The 24,919-nt window shown below is 44.5% G+C and overlaps 1 protein-coding gene across 2 annotated transcripts in view; it reads right to left on the bottom strand.

The window, feature by feature from the left end:
* RANBP10 (RAN binding protein 10) overlaps positions 1-24,919 on the bottom strand; it is a 67,015-nt gene that overhangs the window by 33,131 nt on the left and 8,965 nt on the right. For both annotated transcript variants that reach the window (XM_082607344.1, XM_082607345.1), the window contains exon 3: positions 8,959-9,011. In XM_082607344.1, the coding sequence (XP_082463470.1) occupies positions 8,959-9,011 (53 nt within the window). The remainder of the gene's footprint in view (positions 1-8,958; positions 9,012-24,919) is intronic.

The raw sequence follows: 24,919 nt of genomic DNA, 5'->3' as shown, positions 1-24,919 counted from the left end.
CCATTTAGCCAAGGGTTCTGACATTCTTATTTTGGGCCACACCTGTTCCTTGGTTCATACTTAAGGAGGCCAAAAACACTTTATAAAAAGTAAACATCAAAACTTCCACATCTTCCAACAGAAACCTCTGACCATGCAAGCTACGACATGCCCATATGTTCCCAGGAAAAACTGAGCACATGGCCTCATAGGAGAAGCACTCCCTGTTACCACCTGCTCCCAGAGCCAAGTGAGACCCCCGGCGTGGCTACCCTCTACTCCTGACAGCCGTAAAGGCAAAGATGAGCTTGCTGAGCCAGTACAGGAAAACCTATAAGAAAACACTCAAAACATCAACATCCTGACCTTGGTTGCTATTCCATCTTCGTCCTCCATAATTCACCTCCAGCTAATGTACTAAACATGTCTACTCAAATACAGAAAACACAGCATTGGAGAGAAAATGTAGTTTAGATTACACCTAACTCCACTCTGATACACAAACACCCATAAAAGAACTTTAAATGTATAGGTACTTTCTTCCTCAGGTAGGGAAAAAAAACAAAAACAAACAAAAAACCTTTCTGGGGACTTCTCTGGTGGCACAGTGATTAAGAATTCGCCTGCCAATGCAGGGGACACGGGTTCAATTCCTGGTCCAGGAAGATCCCACATGCCGTGGAGCAACTAAGCCCGCGTGCCACAACTACTGAGCCCACAGGCCACAATTACTGAAGCCCGTGTGCCTAGAGCCCGTGCTCTGCAATAAGAGAAGCCACCACAATGAGAAGCCCGCGCACAGCAACGAAAAATAGCCCCCACTCGTCACAACTACAGAAAGCCCCCACACAGCAATGAAGACCCAACGCAGCCAAAAATAAATATATACATACATACGTACATTTATTTAAAAAAAAAAACTTCTCAATAACAATATAAGCTAAAATTTGTGTACCTCTCTTTTGTATCAGGCACTGTTCTAAGCACTTTAAGCACTCAATCCCCATACCCATCCCATATATGAGTTAGGTACTAGTATCGCATCCATTTTACACATGGGGAAACTGAGACCCAGAGCAGTTAAGTAACTTGCTCTAGGTAACACAGCTGCCAGGATGCAAATGCAGTGGGGCTCCAGAGTCCATGTTCTTGGCCACTGAGCTACACTGTTTGAGAAGCCAACCACAGCCCTAGGTGTCGCTCCTCACACGAGTAAACGTGAGCCAGTAGTTGGTTCAACAACACTGAGCCCCGACATACAGAAAAGGGGAGACAGTGACTCCTCCTACAGAATGAAGGCAGTGGCAGAGCCCCCATGCCCAATCAGTGCCACAACAGGGCAATGCAGGGAGGCTGAGCTCCAAATGAAGGCTTCTGGCCCAAGGCAGGTTGCAGGCCAGGGGGAGCTGACTCAGCACTGGTTCCAAAACACACTTGGCTTACTGAAGCTATTTCACTGAGGCGAAGCACAGGGAAATGCAGGAATGGCCTGGTCCCATAGCCCAAGGGCATCTGTGCTCTGGGAGAGCTGCTATAAAAAGATGTGGTCCAGCCCCAAGGAGTTCACAACCCAGCAAGGATACAGTTGCGTAAATGTGGAAGAATCACATGCGGCAGGGTGGCAAGTGTCATCAGAGACATGATCAGGGCTGAAGGGGTCAGGCAAGACTGCACGAGGGGTCACAAACAAGAAGGACACCTCCAGGGCAAGAAGGACATCTGCCAGAGAGCAGAGCAGGAAATATCTGCAGGATGTTTGGGGTCCCACACAGACAAAGTGGTGTGCAGCGTGTGTGGAGGGCAGAGGTGGCAGAAAAGGCTGAGCAGGGCCCACAGCACCTGTGTCCCGTAGGCAGAGGGGTCAGAGGTCCAAAGCAGGCAAGGGGCAGAGTGTACAAAGGGAATGGAGAGCAGAGGCCTGAGGTAAAGAGATTAATCAGGAGGCCATGGAAATAGCCCAATGGAGAAGCTGTAGAGGCTGGAGGTCCAATGGAGTAGGGATAGAGAAGGGGGCCAAATTAAAGAGATGCTTGGGAAGTAGCAGAACCATGGGATGAGAGAAAGGGAGGACATGACAATTACTCTGAGGTCTCCCACTTATGGGCCAAGGTGGACAGTGACTGTCAACAGAGACAGGGAACACATGAGGATCTGGTTTTTGCAGGAAAGTAACCTCATTTTGGGGCAAGCGGGTTCACTGTCTACTGGACCTTAAGCAAAACACTGGGGTTTCTGGAGGCATGATCTGCTCAAAGACAGAGTGGAGACAGAGGAGTAAGTTCTGCGCTCTTGACTGGAGGGCTCTTCGGCTGCCCCTTAACTGCACTTGCAGGGCCTGGCAAAGCACAATCAACCATTCATAGGCAACAGAGAGTCTGCTGGGTTCCTCAAGGAAGGTGAGAACTGCCTCCACTACCTCCATACCCACTTCACCCAGCTACTTTAAGTTCTAATCAAGCCACAACTACTGAGCCCACATGCTGCAACTACTGAAGCCCGCGCGCCTAGAGCCTGTGCTCCGCAACAAGAGAAGCCACTGCGATGAGAAGCCTGCGCACCACAACGAAGAGGAGCCCCCACTTGTTGCAACTAGAGAAAGCTTGCATGCCACAACTAAAGATCCCGCATGCCACAACAAAGATCCCACACATGGCAACGAAGATCTCGCGCGCTGCAACTAAGGCCTGGCTCAGCCCAATAAATAAATAAATAAATAAATATTTTTTTAAAAAATTAACTCAAAATGGACCAAAAACCTAAACAGAAGAGTAAAATGGGAATTCCCTGGCAGTCCAGTAGTTAGGACTCCCCAATTCCACTGCACGGGGAACAGGTTCGATTCCTGATCAGGGAACTAAGATCCTACATGCCATGTGGTGTGGCCCAAAAAAAAAAAAAAAAAGTGAAATTATGAACGTCTTAGAAGAAAACATAGTTAATATTCTCGACCTTGGATTTGGCAAAGGATTCTTAGATATGATACCAAAAGCATGAGCAACAAAAGAAAGAAAGAAAGAAATTGGACTTCATCAAAATTAAAAACTTTTGTGCTTCAAAAGATATCAAGAAAAGACAACCTGGGACTTCCCTGGCAGTCCAGTGGTTAAGAATCTGTGCTTCCACTGCAGGGGGCACGGGTTCGATCCCTGGTCGGGGAACTAAGATCCCACATGCCTCAGTGTGGCCGAAAAAAAAAAAAAAAAGAATAAAAGAAAAGACAACCTAATATATACATACACACACACACACACACACACACACACACACACACACACACACAAAATGGAACACTACTCAGCCATAAAAAACAACGAAATAATGCCATTTGCAGCAACATGGATGGACCTAGAGATTATCTTACTAAGTGAAGTCAGAAAAAGACAAATACCATATGGATACCATGTATATGTGAAATCTAAAATGATACAAATGAATTTATTTACAAAACAGAAACAGAGTCACAGACATAAAGAACAAACTTACGGTTACCAAAGGGGAAATGGGGGGGTAAGGGGAGGGATAAATTAGGACTTTGGGATTAGTAGATACAAACTACTATATATAAAATAGATAAACAACAAGGTCCTACTGTATGGCACAGGGAACTATATTCAATAGCCTAAAATAAACCATAATAGAAAAGATATGAAAAAAGAAAGTCAACCTAAAGAATAGGGGATGGTGGTGTGATGAATTGGGCGATTGGGATTGACATGTATACACTGATGTGTATTAAATTGATGACTAATAAGAACCTGCTGTATAAAAAAATTTTTTTAATTTAAAAATTAAAAAAAAAAGAATAGGGAAAAGATTTGCAAATCATATAACTGACAAGAAACTTGTATCCTGAACATATAAAGAACTCTTACAACTCAATAATAAAAAGATAAATAACCCAATTTAAAAATAGGCAAGCCACGCAGCGTGGCCAAAAAAAAAAAGTAAAAGATATTAATAGACATTTCTCCAAGGAAGATAGACAAATGGTCAATAAGCACATGAAAAGAGGCTTGATATTATTAGTCATCAGGGAAATGAAATGAAAACCACAATGAAATACCACTTCACACCCACTAGGATGACTATAATCAAAAAGTCAGATAATAACAAGTGTTGGCAAAGATACGGAGAAATCAACCCTCATACACTGCTAGTGGGAATGTGAAATGGGGCAGCCACTATGGAAAACAGTCTGGCAGTTCCTCAAATGACTAAACAGTGTTACCATATGACCGAGCATTTCTACTCCTAGGTATACAGTCAAGAGAAATGAAAACACATGTCTACAAAAAAACTTGTACACAAATGTTTATAGCAGCATCAATCATAACAGCCAAAAGGTGGAAACAATCCAAATGACCATCAACAGATGCATGGATAAGCAAAATGTGACATATCCATGCAACAGAATGATATTCTGCCACAAGAAGGAATGAAGCTCTGAAACATGCTACAGCGTAGGCGAACCTCGAAAGCATGCTAACTGAAAGAAGCCAGTCACAAAGGGCAACACATTATATGATTCTATTGATAGGAAATCTCCAGAATAGGAAAATCCATGGAGACAGAAAGTAGATTAGTGGTTCCAGGAGCTGCTAGAAGGAGGGAAAATCCAGGAATGACTATTAATGGGCATGGAGCTTTTCTCTGGTATGATGAAAATAACCCAGAATTAGACTGCAGTGATGGTAGCACAACTTTGTAACTATATTAAAACCACGGAATTGTACACTTTAAAGGAGTGAATTTTATGGTATGTTAATTATATCTCAATTTAAAAATACGTATGAAACGGACTTACTTCCCTAGTGGTCCAGTGGGTAAGACTCCACGCTCCCAATGCAGGGGGCCCGGGTTCGATCCCTGGTCGGGGAACTAGATCCTGCATGCATGCCGCAACTAAGAAGCCCGCATGCCACATCGAAGATCCCATGTGCCGCAACTAACAACCGGCGCACCCAAAATAAATAAATAAACAAATAAATATTTTTTTAAAAAGAGAAAGCAACAGATTGATAACAGTGATTGTTCTTTTTTTAATAATTAACCAAACGGATTCAATTAATCCAAAAGATCAGTCACAAAGACGTTTTTAGGTTTCAGTAATATTAATCATAGCCATTTTCCTATACATTAAGAGAACCAGATGGCCAAAGCAGAATACACTAAAAGCAATGCCACAAGAAAAAGCTGCTACTTGAACAAGCTAACAAGAGAGGAAGAGGACACCAAAAAATGTCCTCCCCAAAAGACCAACTGGCCCTGATGGATTCACTGATAAATTAATCTACCACCTCCTGAAGTTTCCTGGCATGCCTGAACTCTCACAGTTCCTACTGCCCAGGAGCCCCAGCCCAGCCTTGACCCCTTCTAGAAGGCCTCTTCTAAACTAGTTCACTCCTGAACTAGCAAATATGATCACATCTTGCCTCTGCTGAAAACACTCCTGAAACTCAGCCATAAAAAAGAACAAAATAATGCCATTTGCAGCAACATGAGTGAACCTAGAGACTGTCATACTGAGTGAAGTAAGTCAGACACAGAAAGACAAATATATGATACCACTTATAAGTGGAATCTAAAAAAAAGGGTACAAATGAACTTATTTACAAAACGGAAGTAGAGTCACGGATGTAGAAAACAAACTTATGGTTACCAGGGGATATGGCGGGGGAGGGATAAACTGGAAGACTGGAACTGACATATACACACTACTATATATAAAATAGATAACTAATAAGAACCTGCTGTATAACACAGGGAACTCTACTCAATAGTCTGTAATGGTCTATATGGGAAAAGAATCTTAAAAAAAAAAAAGAGAGGATATATGTACATGTATAACTGATTCACTTTGCTGTACACCTGAAACTAACACCTGAAACTAACACCACATTGTAAATCAACTATACTTCAATAAAAATTAAAAAAAACAAACACTCCTGCAGCTCCCACTGCTTATATATACAGAAGTCCAGGCCCCTTGCCATAGTACACAAGACTCTTCCCTCAACTGGTTCATCCTGACTGTTCCCAGGAAGCCATCCCATCACAGCAGACAACTTATGGATCCACTCTCAGGCCCTATAGTACCACTGCCCAAAACCATCAGGCAAACTCCTATTTGCCCCTAAATGCCAGGCTGAAACACCACTTCACAGTGCTGTGGTGCAGTAACCACCCCTACAGCTACCCTCCACTAAATACACCTGTATCTATCAAGGAGATACATCAACCCTCAAACATCTCATCTGGAGTTAACACCAAAGTCTCAAATTCTAGACACAGCTAAGGTCACTATTATCACTCCCCTCCCCACCAACCATACATCCAAACAGTCCAAATAGCTTTCACCTCAACCAATGACCTCTTAGAAATCAGAAGCAACTGGCAGAAAGGCTTTAGCTGTTATCATCCTCTACCTCTCACCTCACTACCAAAATACATGCAAGTAGTTTCAGGTATAACTGTTTATGAATGATGATACTTTTGGTTTTGGAGAATGTTACGTTCATCATACGCACACACACACACGCACACACACACACGAAGTGACCCCAGGAAATGGAAAGTACCAAAGGGGATTCTGATCTTCCAAACCCAGTGCAGGGATGAACAGTGGCAGGCCCCCCCATCATTCCTGAGAGGAGTGTCTCGCTGCTATCCCTACATCTGTCCTGTGCTAGGTCTGCGCAGCCATTCAACCAGCCCTGTATCTGGGAAAGCCAGAGGCATCCATAATTCCTAGGGAGAATCCCTATCTAGATGCAACCTGATTCCTACTTTCCACCTTAAGGAATAATCAGGGAGATGATCAGATACAGCAGGAAGGAAAACCCGCAGGAGCTGGCGGGCAGAGTGAAAATGAAGACAGGTACAATATCCACAGAACACTGAGGCTCCTTTCTCTTGCCGAAAGAGAGATGCACCAGTGAAGATGTAAAAAAGGTGCTAGCTTTCCTGATGTGTTAGTGCAGGAGCTAACACCTCATCCACTGTCCCTAAGCCCCTTCTCCCTACAGGGCCACCCCCTGTGCCCAGGCAGGGTCCGACTTCACAACAATGTTACATTAACGGTGTCAAAGCACAAGACCCGCAGCTCACCTCTAAGCAGCCCAGAGGGGTCAAAAGACCCATCTTATGAACAAGGCAAACAGACTAAGACAGCTCCACATGGCTCCATCTCAAACAGTTTCAGGTCAATTTAGGCAGACGTTGAACTCCTCCTACCTCACCTGCTCCACACCATGGATCCCAAACCCAATGGCCAGGCGAAAACGATTCTTACTAAAGAAAGATGAGTGTGTGGAACTCAGAATATCATGCACATGGTAAAAGACTGCATTCCAAGACCAGCTAAAAGACAGGCATGAGGACTTCTTGATGCAGGGGCATTTGCTTTTGGTTATTTTATTTTAATTTTATTTATATTTTTAAAACAGGTAATATATTCACAAGAAAGAAAATGTGAAAGCTTCAAAAGTGAAAAATTTCCTTCCCAGTCCTATCCCCAGCCACCCTGTCCCAAAGGACAGCCAATATTACAAGTTTTTCTTAGCTTTCCAAAGATACTCTATGCGTGTACAAGCAGATACAGATGTATTCATTTTCCCTCATTTTTTTTTACATTTGTTGTTGTATAGTATTCTTTTACATAGATTAACAAAAATTCATTTAACCAATGTTCAGAGTTGCTTAAAGTGCCACCCAATAACAGATAATAGTAGTTACTTTTGTATAACGAACCTATAAAAGCCTCTTTTCTCTGCCACCAAAGCCGTGCAAAAGTTCAAAGAGCACATTTAGTGCAAGAAAAAGATTTAAGAATCAGTTCACCTTTGATGGGAAATTACTTTTCTAAGCTCCCTGTTCACCAAGAGACAGAGCTATGAACACTGTAGATACATCTAGTCAGCTAAGGCCAAGGCCTGAATAACAAAGATCACAGCTGCACGCTACACAAAGAGGCCAAACAGGCCACACACATTCTGATTAATAACTAAAGGACAGTTTTTGCTCAGATCAAAGCCAAATTTTTTTAAAGGTCAGGTTCCTGACAATTAGTTGAATCCTGAGCAGGTCTAGATTTCAAGTACTTGAAATTAGTCAATGACGAGAAAACCTGATTGATATTAAACATAGATTGGAAAAGACATACGGTTTAAGTGCTACTCACTCTTTGGAAAAAGCCAGCTGCCTTCTCTGTGTCAGAGGCCAAAAAGTAGAGAGGGCCCGGGCAAAAACACAAGGACTTTTCCTGCCTCCGTGACAGTGTCAGGACAGCTTGCACCACGTCACTTATACCACTCAAGGCACAAATGGACTTAGGACCATATTCTAGAACCCACCAGCTTCTGGTAGAGGCTTTTGTCCCCTCAACTGTGCCTAGCCCAGGACTGGGCATGAACTGCTGGGCAGAAAACAGCTGAAAGGGTGCCTGGGTGGTGGAGGAGGCCCACCTGCAGGGTCCAGAACCTTCCACAAATCTGAGGTTGCTGACTGTAAATCTAAGTCTCACGCACATCCTCCTATTTATTAAGAAACTGCCTCAACTGTCTTCCACATGGAGGTCACTTAAAGACTTTGGTCATTAACATGGTAAAGTAAAAAAGGAACCAATGTTGGTGGCAGCCTTCCTCTCCATATATGCCAGAGTCCCATGCTGGTAAGCAAAGGCCAACAGCAGTGAGGGCTACTGAGGCATATTCCCACTGGGAGCAAGCTCAGGTCACTTGGTTTTGACTGCAAACAGTTCAAATTCCATGAAGGACAATCACTTGCCAATTAATTTTTGGAACGGAAGCCCACACCAGCCCGGCCCAATGGCCACCTTTCAGGATCCTCCACCCAATGGCTTGGCTTAGCAAGTAGGCAGCCAGCAAACAAAGTCCTCTCCAGCTTGTTGGCTGCCACCATGACTCTCATCACAGAATGGATCAAGAGAGCAGAAAAATGTTCTCTTAGCCAATGACTCACCAGGAAGTCTGTTCATGTTGACGCCTTGAGCTGAGAGTCCTATTCCCATGTACCTTTGAAAAAGCATACATACAAAAATTCTGGTTAGCAAATGATTATGCATCTCCCTTCTCAAATATTTCTTGGTAAAAGACAGAAAAACAGGAAAAGCAATGAATGTAGAGACTCTTTTAACAAACTAGTGGTTCTTGGAGAACCTTTACATTTTGATTTTCTAATGGAAATCTCTCAATGCCTTAAGCAGCTGGAGAAACAGGAGGTAGTGTCTGTAACCAGGAACCACTGGCTTCAGTTTCAGAGGAAAGTTTCCTGGAGTCACTGCTTCCAGTCCCTTGGTTTCTGGCTCCAGCTAAGGTGGCGGAATCTATTCCCAAGAAGTGCCTAAAGTAACTAGTTCAATCCTAGGTAGTGTTTGGCAGAATAATGCAAGATCAAGACCAAACGGACAAGTCACTCTTCAGCGAAGACCAAAACATGGAAGAAGTAAAGCCAGCTGGATCCATATAGGATCGTAAGACCCCTCACACAGGGCTTCTTCTCTGGGGTCTCCAAATGCATTACCCTTGTCCTATACATTCACCATTGGCCTCCTCAGTCATCCAAAGCTGAAGGTGGTGGTGTGTGAGGCCCCAGAGACACACCCCGTACTCTTCCAGGTACCTAAACAATTTAGGCAGCTACAGCCAGGTGGGACGCATGCTGGGCAATTTTGTCAAAGATATCTCAGTGGCACTCATGAGAGGGAAGGTCAGAAAAGGAAATGAACAGGGTTTTTTTAGTCTAAATATTTGTAGTGTACAAAGAAACAGTGAGGTATTTCCCCAAGAACTTAGAAATAAGAGAAACAAGTCACCACTATCTAAGTGTAAAATAGTAGAAACCCACACATGATGCCTGAATTAACCACATATGAGCATCAAGAGGTAGTTGAGAAGCTCACAATATTGAAAACACCAAGACGGCTTGAGGTAACTTTACGGTTACCCCAACCAAGACGGCTAAGGGATAACTTTATGGTTGCATTAACAATGTGAATAAGGACTTCCCTCATGGTGCAGTGGTTAAGAATCTGCCTGCCAATGCAGGGGACACGGGTTCGATCCCTGGTCCGGGAAAATCCCACATGCCGCGGAGCATCTAAGCCCATGTGCCACAACTACTGAGCCTGCGCTCTAGAGCCCACACGCTGCAACTACTGAAGCCCGCGCGTTCTAGTGCTGTATGCCACAACTACTGAGCCTGCATACTGCAACTATTGAAGCCCACGTGCCTAGAGCCTGTGCTTCGCAACAAGAGAAGCCACCGCAATGAGAAGCCCGTGCACGGCAAAGAAGAGTAGCCCCCGCTTGCCGCAACTAGAGAAAGCCCATGTGCAGCAACGAAGACCCAATGCAGCCAAAAATAAATAAATAAGTAAATAAAAACAATGTGAATGAGCTTAATGCCACTGAACTGTTCACTTAAAAATAGTTAAAATGGGGCTTCCCTGGTGGCGCAGTGGTTGACAGTCCGCCTGCCGATGCAGGGGACACGGGTTCGTGCCCCGGTCTGGGAAGATCCCACATGCCACAGAGCGGCTAGGCCGGTGAGCCATGGCCACTGAGCCTGCGCGTCCGGAGCCTGTGCTCCGCAACAGGAGAGGCCACAACAGTGAGAGGCCCACGTAACACACACACACACACACACAAAAGTTAAAATGATAAAATTTATGTGATGTATATTTTACCACAATAAAAATTTTTTTTTTAAAAAAAGCAAGGGCCTCCCTGGTGGCGCAGTGGTTGAGAGTCCGCCTGCCGATGCAGGGGATGCGGGTTCGTTCCCCGGTCTGGGAGGATCCCATATGCCGCGGAGCGGCTGGGCCCGTGAGCCATGGCCGCTGAGCCTGCGCGTCCAGAGCCTGTGCTCCGCAACGGGAAAGGCCACAACAGTGAGAGGCCCGCATACGGAAAAAAAAAAAAAAATAAAAAAAAAATAAAAAAAGCAATTACATGGGGTTGCCTTATTTTGACCACTTCCAAGTAGCTTACATTTACATTCTAATTGTTCCCTGTTGTAATTCTGCAAGAAACCATTTTACATACATTTCCCCACCTTGGGCCATTCTTCTTCTCTCCTGGCATGTTCCATGCACCTTATGTACCTGTTTCCTAACACTACCAGAGTCCCCACAACGTGGTGGTCCTGAAGCTGCGAGCCTTCCACCTGCAGCAAATGCCCCTTTGCCCTTCTCTGGCCAGCTGCACCACTGGGTGTTGGAGAGCAGGGAGGAAGGCTCTGACCCACCCATTTTCCCCTGAAACCAGCTACCCACCATCTTGCTGGGCAGGACCCAGGAAAAGACAGCATCAACACAGGGCGGTGGGCCAAATAACGGGCCTGCAGGGGTTAGGGGAAAGGGGAGGGAAGGGAAAGGAGAAAAGGGAAAGGAACAGCACTTCAAAGAGTGACTCCCATGGTTCAAAAGACTCTCAAACTGCCTGCTACCTCCTGCCAGGAGGGGACCTTCAAGGACCATCAGGAACAGAAGCTGTGTAAGCCTGATGGCAGGATTCCCATTAGACTAAAACCTGCACATTTGCCCAGAAAAACGGCAGCCCAAATAATCAGCTTCCTTACTTTAAGTGGAAGATGCTGCCAAAAGTTGGTCTCCATTCCCTTTACACCACAGCTGACCAAGCAGCAAATTACCCCAACTGCCCCCGCAGTCATCAATCAACATATGCAAATGCAACATAACCAGGAGTTTTCTTGACTTGGATGCCAGGCCACTTATCCTGCCCTGTTTAGAGGGGCCTGGCCTCTGCCCAACATCACATGTGATCCCATCCCTGGCATACAGGTTTCCTGACACTAAGATGAGGGCTTGTGTTTGAAGCACATGAGCTTCCTGGGTGACCCCCAACTGCTTAAAGTTACTGCAAATAGGGGAGGTCAAGGGTCATCCAGGAAGAGTATGCTTGGCCACCAGCAACAGAGCTCTGGTTCCACAGCTTCCCATGGGAACAGGGAACTACTAAGGCACATGCACTCAAACACAAGTTGCTTATGTCTCTCCATAGGGGAAGCCTCTTCCACCTCCAGCAGCTAGCCCTCAACACCTCCCTGTAGACTCTGCCCCACAGGTGGGACAGTGTTTACCAGTGGATGGCCTGGGAGCCTCTGTACAAACCCCAGGGTCAACTTGAGAATCTGAGTAGATAAGCTAAGGGTAGAGCACACAGAGGAGACCAATACCCACACTTGGATGTCATGCCCCCGTGAGTGTCAATGACGCAGGGAGCAGCCCCACAGAAGCCTAAGTTGCATGTTCATATGAGGTCAAGCTAAGTCAGTGTTCAAAGGGAATGAGTCCCAATTTTTCAAACACTGGATGATATTAAGTCTTTTCCAAAAGTATGATGTTCTAAAATTACAAAAAGATGCAGCCTTCCAGCAAGTCTTCATACACTTAAAAACTGTTAACCAACCAGTCTAAGATCAGCAAAGAGCAGAAAAAAAACTATAAGGACCCTGTGAATATACTAAAAAAACAGTGAATTGTACACTGTGAGTGAATTGTACAGTATATTAAATTACTTCTCAAAAACACTCAACAAACTAGGCATAAAAGGAAACTGTCTCAACATAAAAAAAGGAAGGCCTTATATGAGAAACCCACAGCTAACATCATATCCAATGGTGAAAGAATGAGAACTTTTCCTCTAAGATCAGGAACAGGACAAAGATGCCTGCTTTCGCCACTTCTATTCAACAGAGTATTAGAAGTTCTAGCCAAAGCAAGTAGACAAGAAAAATAAATAAAAGGTATCCAAATTGGAAAGGAATAGGTAAAACTATCTCTGTTCACAGATGACATGATCCTACATGTAGGAATCCTATATTCCACAAAAAACTGTTAGTACTAACAAACAAATTCAGCAAAGTCACAGGATACAAAATCAACACACAAAAAGCAGTTGTGGGGCCTCCCTGGTGGCGCAGTGGTTGAGAGTCCGCCTGCCGATGCAGGGGATACGGGTTCGTGCCCCGGTCTGGGAGGATCCCATATGCCGCGGAGCGGCTGGGCCCGTGAGCCATGGCCGCTGGGCCTGCGCGTCCGGAGCCTGTGCTCCGCAACGGGAGAGGCCACAACAGTGAGAGGCCCGCATACCGCAAAAAAAAAAAAAAAAAAAAAGCAGTTGTGTTTCAACATAAACACTGAACAAAGGAAAAAAGAAATCAAGAAAATAATTCCATTTACAATAGCATCAAAAAGAATAAAATACTTAGGAATTAACTTTACCAAGAAGGCAAAAAGCTTGTACACTAAAAACTAAAATGCTGCTGAAATTTTAGAAGACAGAAATAGGAAATTCCCTGGCAATCCAGTGGTTAGACTCAGGGCTTTCACTGTTGGGGCCCAGGGTTTGATCCCTGGTCAGGGAACTAAGAACCAGCAAGCCATGCGGCAGAGTGAGTGAGTGAGTGAATGAGTAAATAAATAAATAAATTTTTATAAATAAATAAATTTTTAAAAAGACACAGGGACTCCCCTGTTGGTCCAGAAGCTAAGACTCCACACTCCCAATGCAGGGGGCCTGGGTTCGGTCCTTGGTCAGGGAACTAGATCCCACATGCTGCAAATAAGACCCAGCACAGCCAAATAAATAAATAAAGTATTTAAATAAATAGTAAAAAGAAACAAATAAATGGAAAGACATCTGTGTTCATGGATTGGAAGACAATATTGTTAAGATGTCAATACTACCTAAAGCAATATACAGAATCAATGCCATCCATTTGGGAAAAGAAAAGCTGGGGACTTCCCTGGTGGTGTAGTAGTTAAGAATCCGCCTGCCAATTCAGGGCACACAAGTTCGATCCCTGGTCCAGGAAGATCCCACATGCCACAAGCAACTAAGCCCATACTCCACAACTACTGAGCCTGTGCTCTGGAGACCACGAGCCACAACTACTGAGCCCACGCATCACAACTGCTGAAGCCCGGGTGCCTAGAGCCCATGTTCTGCAACAAGAGAAGCCACCATAATGAGAAGCCCATGCACCACAACGAAGAGTAGGCCCCACTCGCCACAACTAGAGAAAGCCCGTGCACAGCAACGAAGACCTAATGCAGCCAAAATAAATAAATAAATAAAAATAAAATAAAACTAAGAACCAAGAAATAAACTCTCCTATATGTGGTCAACTGATTTTAATAAAGATGCCAAGACGATTCGATGGGAAAGTGATAGTCTTTTCAACAAATGGGACATCTGGATATCCAAATAGATACACAACTGGTGCTGGGACAACTGGATATCCACATGCAAAAGAATGAAATTGGGGCTTCCCTGGTGGCGCAGTGGTTAAGAATCCACCTGCCAATGCAGGGGACGCAGGTTCGAGCCCTAGTCCGGGAAGATCCCACATGCCACAGAGCAACTAAGCCCATGCGTCACAACTACTAACCCTGGGCTCTAGAGCCCACGGGCCACAACTACTGAACCCTGCGCACCTAGAGCCCATGATCCACAACGAGAAACCACCACAATGAGAAGCCCGTGCACTGCAACGAAGAGTAGCCCGTTTGCCACAACGAGAGAAAGCCCTCGCACAGCAATGAAGACCCAATGCAACCAAAAATAAATAAAATAAATAAATTTATTTTAAAAAACAACAAGAAAAGAAGGAAGTTGGACCCTTATCATACACCATATGCAAAATTAACTCAGAATGGATCAAAGTCCTAAATGTAAAACCTAAAACTATAAAACTCTTCGAAGAAAACAGAGGAGAAAAGCTTTACGACATTGGAATTGGCAATGATTTCCTGGATTCTTTGGACACCCAAAGCACAGGCAACAAAAGAAAAAATAAATTGGACTACATCTAACTTTTGTACATCAAAGGACTGTCAACACAGTGAAAAGTAACCAAAGAAATGGGAAAAATATTTGCAAATCATATACCTGATAAGGGTTTAATATCCAGGATATACAAAGAACTCTTACAATCAACAACAAAAAAACAAGCAACTCTATTAAAGTGGGTAACGGGCTTGAATAAACAAGAGATACACAGGGCCAATCAGCACATGAAAAGATGCTCAGCATCACTAATTATTAGGAAATACACATCAAAACCACAATGAGATACCATTTCACACCCTTTAGTATGGTTATTATCTAAAAACCAGAAAATAACAAGTATTAGTGAGGATGTAGAGAAACTGAAACCCACGTGTATTAATGGTGCAGCCACTGTGGAAAACAGTATGGCAGTTAATTATATGGTAATTCAAACACAGAATTACCATAAGATCCAACAATTCCACTTCTGGGCATATACCCAAAAGAATTGAAAGCAGAATTCTAACAGGTATCTGGACACCCAAATTCATAGTGGCTTTGTTCACAATCAGCCAAAGGTGTATTAAAAAGAAATAACAAGACCAAAATGGAGTTATCTGCCCCTAGGACAGCAAACCAAGACTTCACTGCACATCAACTATACCTCAATTAAAAAAAAAAAAATTAGGGCTTCCCTGGGGGCGCAGTGGTTAAGAATCTGCCTGCCAACGCAGGGGACACAGGTTCAAACCCTGGTCTGGGAAGATTCCCACATGCCGCGAAGCAACTAAGCCCGTGTGCCACAACTACTGAGCCTGCGCTCTAGAGCCCACAAGCCACAACTACCGAGCCCACGTGCCACAACTACTGAAGCCTGTGCACCTAGAGCCCGTGCTCCACAAGAGAAGCCAGGACAATGAGAAGCCCACGCACCGCAATGAAGAGTAGCCCCCGCTCACCGCAACTAGAGAAAGCCGGCACACAGCAACGAAGACCCAACACAGCCATTAATTAATTAATTAATTAATTAATTAATGAAAAAATTAATTGCACTTTGAACCTCTCTCAGGAATGTGACCTTTAAACAATCAATCTGAAATTTCCTGATTAGCACTACTGAGGTAATCTGCATGATAAAACCCCACCATTCCCTTCCTGCAAAAGATGTCCTGCCTAAAACAATCCTTCTTTTCTTTTGCTAATAACTTCCTTGCCCCACCCTCCTTCTGCCAGATAAAAACCTTTCCTTTTGTACAACCCCTTGGAAGGAGTATCTCTCTACTTGCTAGATGGGATGCTGCCCAATTCATGAACCGTTGAATAAAGCCAATTAAATCTTCAAATTCACCAGTTGAATTTTTGTTTTTTAACAGGTAGAAAGTTTCTATTGATGAGTGGATAAACAGAATATGGTATATACACACAATGGAATATCATACAGCCTTAAAAAGGAAAGAAATTTGGACATATGCTACAACATGGATGAACCTTGAGGACACTATGCTAAATGAAATAAAATTCATAAAGACAGGAAGAATGGTGGTTGCCAGGGTCTAGGGGGAGGGGAGAACAGGGAGTTATTGTTTAATGGGTACAGAGTTTCAGTTTGGCAAGATGGAAAAAGTTCTGGAGACAGATGATGGTGATGGTTGTACAACAATGTTAATGTACTTAAGGCCATTGAACTGTAAACTTAAGAATGATTAAAATGGTAAATTTTATGTTATGTATTTATATTTTACCACAATACAATAAATGAACACATATCAGAACAACTGTTTTAAAAAAAAAAGGTTCAAGCCCACTATCACCAATTATAACATTTGTTATTACATAAAGTCTTTTCCTCTCTTCAAGCTTGGTCATTTAGGGTCCAGGGAGATAATATCTTTACCTGCCTTTTCCAAGGTGTCATCTCTGGCCAAAAACCCAGCATGTGAATATGAGTTTATTTGGTTCTGATATGTCCCAAACATCAATCCCTCAACCCAAATACACAAGCACAAGAGATGGAGCCTAAGTCTGCAGGCTCCAACCCTACGTCTCATGCCACAGTGGGGAGAACAGATGCTGTGTCTGCTGCCCACTTCAGGATGCAGGGGCTATGGGCTGGAGCCCCCAGCCCTCAGAGGAAAAGCAAGAGTCAGTGCAGTGCTGGGCACATAATGGACATTCAACAAACGCCTAGGATTCATCCATTCACAGGTTGGTAAAGAATTTTATCACCAAAGTCACAGGCTCTCTCCCAGCCACATTTCAATGGGAACCTCAGCTTCTAGGTGGTATGAGGTCATGACAGAGCTATGTGACAGATAAGTGAGCTCTGAACTCAGTCACAACATCCCCAGTACTATTCTCCCCTCTTGCTGACATTGGACTTCAGCTCTGTGAAATTAAATGACTTACAACCACAGACCTAGTGACATAACAGGCACAAGGGAAGTTCACTTCTCCATCCACTCACAAAAAATCTAGGTAAGACCTGAGGTTTCCTCTCAATCACCAATGAGGGGACTTTCCTGGTGGCACAGTGGTTAAGAATCCTCCTGCCAATGCAGAGGACATGGGTTCGAGCCCTGGTCTGGGAAGATCCCACATGCCGCGGAGCAACTAAGCCTATGCTCCACAACTACTGAGCCTGCGCTCTGGGGTCCGCGAGCCACAACTACTGAAGCCCACGTGCCTAGAGCCTGTGCTCCACAGCAAGAGAAGCCACCACAATGAGAAACCCGCGCACCACAACGAAGAAGAGCTCCCACTCGCCGCAACTAGAGAAAGCCCACCCACAGCAATGAAGACCCAACACAGCCAAAAATAAATACGGAAATAAATAAATTTATTAAAAAGAAAAATCACCAATGAGTAACATGTGTAGTGCCTTGCCAGGTCCTGGACTGATGTGGTCCCAGCTCTCCGATAGGTTGCCATGAATGAGGCAAAACAATAAGGAAAAAATACCCAAACCCAAGTATGTTCACCTTTGGATCTAAGAAGCAGGAAGAATGACGTTAAGAAGTCACCTTGACACTGCCTCTCCTCCGCTGATCTCTGGTGGCACCTGAAAATGAATGGGTTGTTTGCTGCTGTTGGGTCCTTGCTAAAGTTGTAAAAACAGGTGTGATAACTGTCTCTTCATAGAGGCCTCCGTAGTCACCCATTCCACAAAGATCCTCTGTGCCTAGTACAGCGCTGGGGACACAAGGGTGGATTCCCTGCCCTGGAACAGTTTCCAGTGCCAAGTCAGGGGTGGGCCAGAGAATCAGGGTGCAATGAGTGGGGGGTTCCCAGAGGAAGCGAAGGCTGAGCCAAGACCTAGTAAAGGAGATGAGGGAAAAAAAAAAAAGGAGCTTGTTCCACGCAGAAGCAACAGAATGTGCTGAGGCGTAGAGGCAAGAAAGCAACCCTGTGGTCAAGGAAGTGAGAGGAGTTCAGTGTGGCTGGGTCACAGCTTGGGCAGACCTAAAAAGAGCCAAAGCTGGAGCCGGAAACAAGCTATTCACACACAGCCTGCATGCTAGCTTAAGGAGTTTGAACTTCATGGGAGGTCACTGGGAAGCTGCAGAAAGGGTTTAGAAAGGGCGCAACTGATCAAACATCTGATATTTGAAAAATGGATTGAAGAGGCAAAACTAGAGGCTACCAAAATCATCCCAGTGGAAGATGACAAGGCTGGACAAGGAAAGAAACAGTGGGATGGCAAGATGTGGAGAGAGCCAAGTGTTCTTTAGAATACGGTGAACTTACTGGGTTGGGGAGGAGCTGCCCAGGACACATCCCAACACAACCAGTCACCAAAGAAAGGGCAATTCTGAGACGTACTTGGAAAGTTTGGAGCCTAAGTGCCGGTCAGTAGCAGCCTTGCTCCAGCTCTCCTCCAAGCCTTTACACTGTGCACAAACAGCTGAACAGGAAACATACCTGCATCAGAGCAAATAGATTGGACAAACCCAGATTCAAATCACCTCTTCACCATGTGCCCAAGGGCACATCACTTGGCCTGTCAGAGTCTGCTTCCTCAACTATCACCATGAATCCAGAGAGCCCTCAGGGCAGCCACTGAAATGAGTGGACAACCCCACTGTCCTCTAGTTCATGCACTGGAGGCTCTTCTAGTATTGGAATCTGGTAAAGGAAAGTAGGCCATCCTTGAAGGCCTGGATCTTGGGACATTTAAAAACAAATGCCTGTTTACATGGGACTGCCAAGGAGAAAGAAGGTGGGCATTTGCTTCCTTCTTGGTAATGGGTCAGGCAATGCTAGGAACACTAACAGACACAGGCTGCCACGGTCTCCTGGGAGGGACGCAACAAGGGCTCTCACTCCCCAAGCTGGTGACAGGCACAGACAGAGCTTAGTTCCCCACACTTCACACCTCCACTAGAGCTTTCTTTTCAAGTAGCAGGATATACCTGAGAAGCTTGGGCGAACAGTTATTTACCCCATAAAATGACTGAAAGTAAGGTAAACCCATCTGATTTACTCCTTTCTTCTAATATGGTAGCAAAATAGAAAATAGCGTTTGTCAAGAGAGGTGAAACAGCCAGTAAGTGTAGAGGGACAACAGACGAGCTCTCATGGCAGAGAGGCCGTGAGTCGGCCTCTACCTTCTCAGTCTCTATTCTTCACCGCAAAAACCACAACATGGGCTAGAAGAGTGGCTCCGCCTCTCTGTCAGGCTCCAGAGAGAAGAGGGCTGGGTCAGGATCTCCCAGAGAGCAGGAGAGAAAAGAGCCGCAGCAGCAGCAGCAGCCGTGGCCCTCGGCTGACCACACAGCCAGGTCCACCCTGAGGCAGCAGGTCCAAACTGGGGCCCTGGAAAATGCCCAGCCTTGAGAATGGACTGGCCGTCTCTGGGGTCCGTGCTGCCCTCCATCCGCCTCTGCTGACTCTCCCACAAAAGCAACAGTCCGCTGAAACCACTGCAGTCACGCACAGAGTTGTGAGCACGTTCCAGTCAGCTTAGATTCTTCTTTTTTCTCTTTAGTTCTCCAGATTTTCTACAATTAGCATAAATTACTTTGATAATCATAGAAAAATCATTTTCAAGAGCCAGCTGATGGCTGCATAATGAGGAGGTTGCTGGCTCTCACCCATCAGACTCTCCCTGGATTGTCCCAGGGCAACATTTCAATGCCAGAGAGGCACAATGAGGGACCTGGTTTTCATGGTCAGCTCCTCCGTATACTCACTTCCCTGAGCCTTGACAGGAGGGCAGAATCTGCATCAGAAGAGCACACCTTCAGAAACAGCAAGAAATGGTCAAAATCCACACTCAGTAGAGGAGCTGGGGCTCCTGGTGCATCCCAAGCATAACCCAGAGGAGACCCTCAGGAGACCCCGCTGAAGTGACACAGCCTCAGCACAGCTCTAATTGACTGGAGAGTCTTCCATGACCCAGGCAGGCCTGGGGGTAGACACAGGACAGGACATCAGAAAGCAGGCCTCTGGACTCTCACACCCTTTGAAGATATACAGCAAGGCCTGGAGGGAGGAGACCACCCCTTTGCTGTAATCCCCCACCTGGTCCTCAGAGATAGCTTGGAGCGCTCCACGCAAGGAACCTCTTTGGCAACAAGTCTGACATTCCCTTCCTCCCTCCTGAAGAGAAGCCCCTGAAGGGTTTTAAAGTGACAGGGACACTTTGCGGCACGGCTCCAGAGACAACATCCCAGACCCTGAAGCCTGGTCTCAGACACTGCAGCCTAACTCAGGACTGTGGGTCTTTGATTTCACCCCACATCTCAGGTTCCCTATCAGAAGAAGAGAGGTTGGACTAAACGGGCTCCTAAGCACCTTCCCAGCTCTGGCCCAGAGACTTCGGTTCTTGGCAGAATAATGTCTGGGTACTGTTGCAAATGTGCTGTACCCAGTTCCAAGCCCAAGATGGGGCAGACCCTGGAAAAGCAATCAAAAAGCCATCAAGAAGACATCAAAAGAAAAGGAAATTATAGATCAATATACCTTCTGAAGAGAGATGCATAAATCCTCAACAAAACTATAGCAAACCAAATTCAACAACATTAAAAGGATTAATATCACGACCAATTGAGATTTATGCTAGGAAATCAAGGGCAATTTAACATAAGAAAATCAATCAAGGCACTTCCCTGGTGGCACAGTGGTTAAGAATCCGCCAGTCAATGCAGGGGACGTGGGTTTGAGCCCTGGTCCAAGAAGATCCCATGTGCTGTGGAGCAACTTAAGCCCATGCGCTACAACTACTGAGCCTGTGCTCTAGGGCCCGCAAGCCACAACTATTGAAGCCCGCGTGCCCTAGAGCCCACACATTGCAACTACTGAGCCCATGCGTCACAACTACTGAAGCCAGTGTGCTCTAGGGTCCACGTGCAACTACTGAGCCCGCGTGCTGCAACTACTGAAGCCTGCGTGCCTAGAGCCCGTGCTACGCGACGAGAAGCCACTGTAATGAGAAGCCCACGTACCGCAACAAAGAGTAGCCCCCGCTCACCGCAACTAGAGAAAGCCCACACGCAGCAATGAAGACCCAATGCAGCCAAAAGAAAAAAATAAAGAAAATCAATCAATATAATAAACTTCATTAACAGAAAGAAGGAAAAAGAAAAACACATGATCATCTCAATTGACAGAAAAAGCATTTGAAAAATCCAGCATCCCTTCATGATAAAAACACTCAGAAAACTAGGAACAAAAGGGAGCTTCCTCAACATGATAAAGGGCATGTACGAAAAACTCACAGCCAACATACCCAATGGTGAAAGACTGAAAGCTTTTACCCTAAGATGAGGAACAATACAAGGATGTCCACCTTTCACTACTGCTATTCAATACTGTACTGAAAGTTCTACTCAGACCGATTAGACAAGAAAAAGAAATAAAAGTCATAAAAATTGGAAAGGAATAAGTAAAACTATCTCTATTTGCAGATGACATGATCCTATATCTAGAAAATCCTATATATAGGAAGTCCCAAACAATATACAGAAAGCTTACTAGACCTAATAAACTATCTAATAAATAGCAAAGTCGCAGGATGCAAAATCAACACACAAAAAGCAGTTTCAATATACTAACACTGAACAATTGAAGGAGAATATTAAGAAAACAATTCCATTTACAATAGCATCAAAACAAACAAAGAAACAAACAAAAAAAAACCCTTAGGAATAAATTTAACCAAGGAGATGAAAGGTTTGTATACAAAAAATTATAAAACATTGCTAAAAGAAATTAAAGAAGACAAAAATAAATGGAAAGACATCCCATGTTCATGGACTGGAAAGCTTAATATTGTTAAGATGGAGAGTATTGTTAATATACTCTAAATTGATTTACAGATTCAACACAATCCCTACCAAAATTCCAACAGTCTTTTTTGTAGAAATGGAAAAGTCAGTCCTCAAAATCCATATGGACTTGCAAGGGATCCCAAGTAGCTAAAACAATCTTGAAGAAAGAACAAAGTTAAAGGATTCATACTTCTCAATTTCAAAACTTACTACAAAACTACAGTAATCAAAACAGTGTGGTACTGGCATAGGTGGACATATAGACTAGTGGAATAGAATTAAAAGTCCAGAAATAAATTTATACGGCTGAATTACTTTCAACAAGGATGCTAAAAGTCCATTCAATGGGGAAAGAATAGTCTCTTCAACAATTGGTGCTGGGACAACTGGATTTCTACTTCATATCTTATATAAAAATTAACTCAAAATGGATCAATGATCATAATACAAGAGCTAAAACCATAAAACTCTTAGAAGATAACATAGGGGAAAAGATTCATGACCTTGGTTTAGGCCATGGATTCTTAGATATGATACCAAAATCATGAGCACCAAAAGAAAAAAATAGATGAACTGGACTTCATCAAAATTAAAACTTTTATGCATCAAAGGTCATTATCAAGAAAGTGAAAAGAGGGAATTCCCTGGTGGTACAGTGGTTAGGACTCCGCACTCCCACCACAGGGGGCACAGGTTCGATCCCTGGTCAGGGAACTGAGAATCCACAAGCTGCCCAGCGAGGCAAAAAAAAAAAAAAAAAAAAAAAAAAGTGAAAAGACAACCTAGAGAATGGGAGAAAATATTTCCAATTCATATGTCCTATAAGGATCTACTATTCAAAATATATATAGAATTCCTACAACTCAACAACAAAAAGACAAACAACTCAATTATAAAATAGCCAAAGGACTTGAATAGATGTTTGTATCGCCAAAGAAGATATACAAATGGCCAATAAATACATGAAAAGATGCTCAACATTACTAGTCATTAGGAACTGCAAACCAAAACCAAAATGAGATACTAATTCACACCTAAGATGAGGAAGGAAGGGAGGGAGGAAGAAAGAAAGAAATAAGTTGTTGGTGAGGATGTAGAGAAATTAGAAACGTCACACATTGCTGGTGGGTATATAAAATTGTATAGCTGCTTTGGAAAATCGTTTGGTGATTCCTCAAAAAGTTAAACATTGAACAATCAAGCAATTCTTTTTTTTTTTTTTGGCCATACCATGGGGCTTGTAGGATCCTAGTTTCCTGACCAGGGATCTAACCCGGGCCCCCTGCAGTGGAAGCACAGAGCCCCAACCACTGGACCGCCACGGAATGCTAATCAAGCAATTCTTTTTTTTTTTTTTTTTAATTAGTTTCTGCTTTATAACAAAGTGAATCACAAGCAATTCTTAAGTGTACACTCAAAAGAACTGAAAAGACGGTCACTTCCCTGGTGGCACAGCGGTTAAGAATCTGCCTGCCAGTGCAGGGGACACGGGTTCAATCCCTGGTCTGGGAAGATCCCACATGTCACGGAGCAACTAAGCCCGCATGCCACAACTGCTGAAGCCTGCGCGCCTAGAGCCCATGCTCCACAGCAAGAGAAGCCACCACAATTAGAAGCCCGCGCACCGCAACGAAGAGTGGCCCCCGTTCACCACAACTAGAGAAAGCCCGCACACAGCAACGGAGACCCAACACAGCCAAAAATAAATAAATTTATTTTTTTTAAATGGCTAAAATGGTACGTTTTATGTTATATTTATTTTACCATACATACACACACACACACACAGTGTCACCAAAAACACACCTATGGCCCTGCAGGCCAGCATTAGCCTCATCTGGCTTTTCCGGACAAGACAAGTAGGGCTTGGCAGAGCTCAGTGGAAAGCATCAGAGTATCCTGGCCTCATGTCAGGGCCAGAAGAAAGAAGTCCCTCACCATAAGCACACAGCAGATGACAAGAGTGAAGAACACAGAACTACCTCTTTTTACTTTTCATCCATTTCTCCTTAGAGGGAAGGTGGATTTTATGGACTGGCAAGCCCATAGACACTTTTAACAAATGTTGCCAATGACTATGGGACCTGAACTTTTTTTTTTTGGCTGTGCCACAAGGCTTGCGGGATCTTAGTTTCCCAACCAGGGATCCAACCAGGACCCTGGCAGTGAAAGTGCCAAGTCCTAACCACTGGACCACCAGGGAATTGCCTGAACATTTTTAATTTAAGTTCCATCAGCTGAATGTCTCCAGGCCCACAGAGCTCTGGTAGGAAGTGACAAAGAGGAGAGAAGAGACAAGCTCCTCAGCCTCAGGGCTGAGATGGCTCTCGGGGGCTGCAGGAAGGTAAGCTCTGCCGTCAAGCCTCTCAGGTCAAAGGGCCAGTCACCACTGCCCCGTCCCCTGCCTCAGACCCCCCAAGGAGCTACTGGAATCTCATTGGACAATTTCCTCTTAACATCTAACACATAAGCCACAGCTCGCAAGGCTGGCAATCTTGTCTCTGTCAGAACCTGCCCCAGATAAGAAATCCACAGCCTCCACAACAGAGGAGATCTCTGGGGTCGTGGTTACAAAACGGCCCCTGGGAGACATTTCAGGAGAAACACCAACTGACATTTAGGTCTGAAATGAGGGCTAATATTTGATGCTGGGGATTTTACTTCCTGGTCTGACGGGCCTGCTTAAAGCCACAGTCCTTCATGACACCAGCTACCGTGTACAAGCTGCTCCTCTAGCAGCCACACCCCAACCCTGCCCCTCTACCAGGAAGCCACCCAGTCACCCACTGAGCCCAATTCTGTGCAGGCCCCCCCACTGAGAGGAAGGGTATTAGATGAACGGACCCAAGCCGGTACCAT

Source organism: Mesoplodon mirus, assembly GCF_964341445.2.
Source record: "Mesoplodon mirus genome assembly, chromosome: 19".
NCBI classification, from domain to species: domain Eukaryota; kingdom Metazoa; phylum Chordata; class Mammalia; order Artiodactyla; family Ziphiidae; genus Mesoplodon; species Mesoplodon mirus.
Note: the sequence above shows the minus strand (reverse complement) of the source record. Positions and strands in the feature narration are given on the sequence as shown.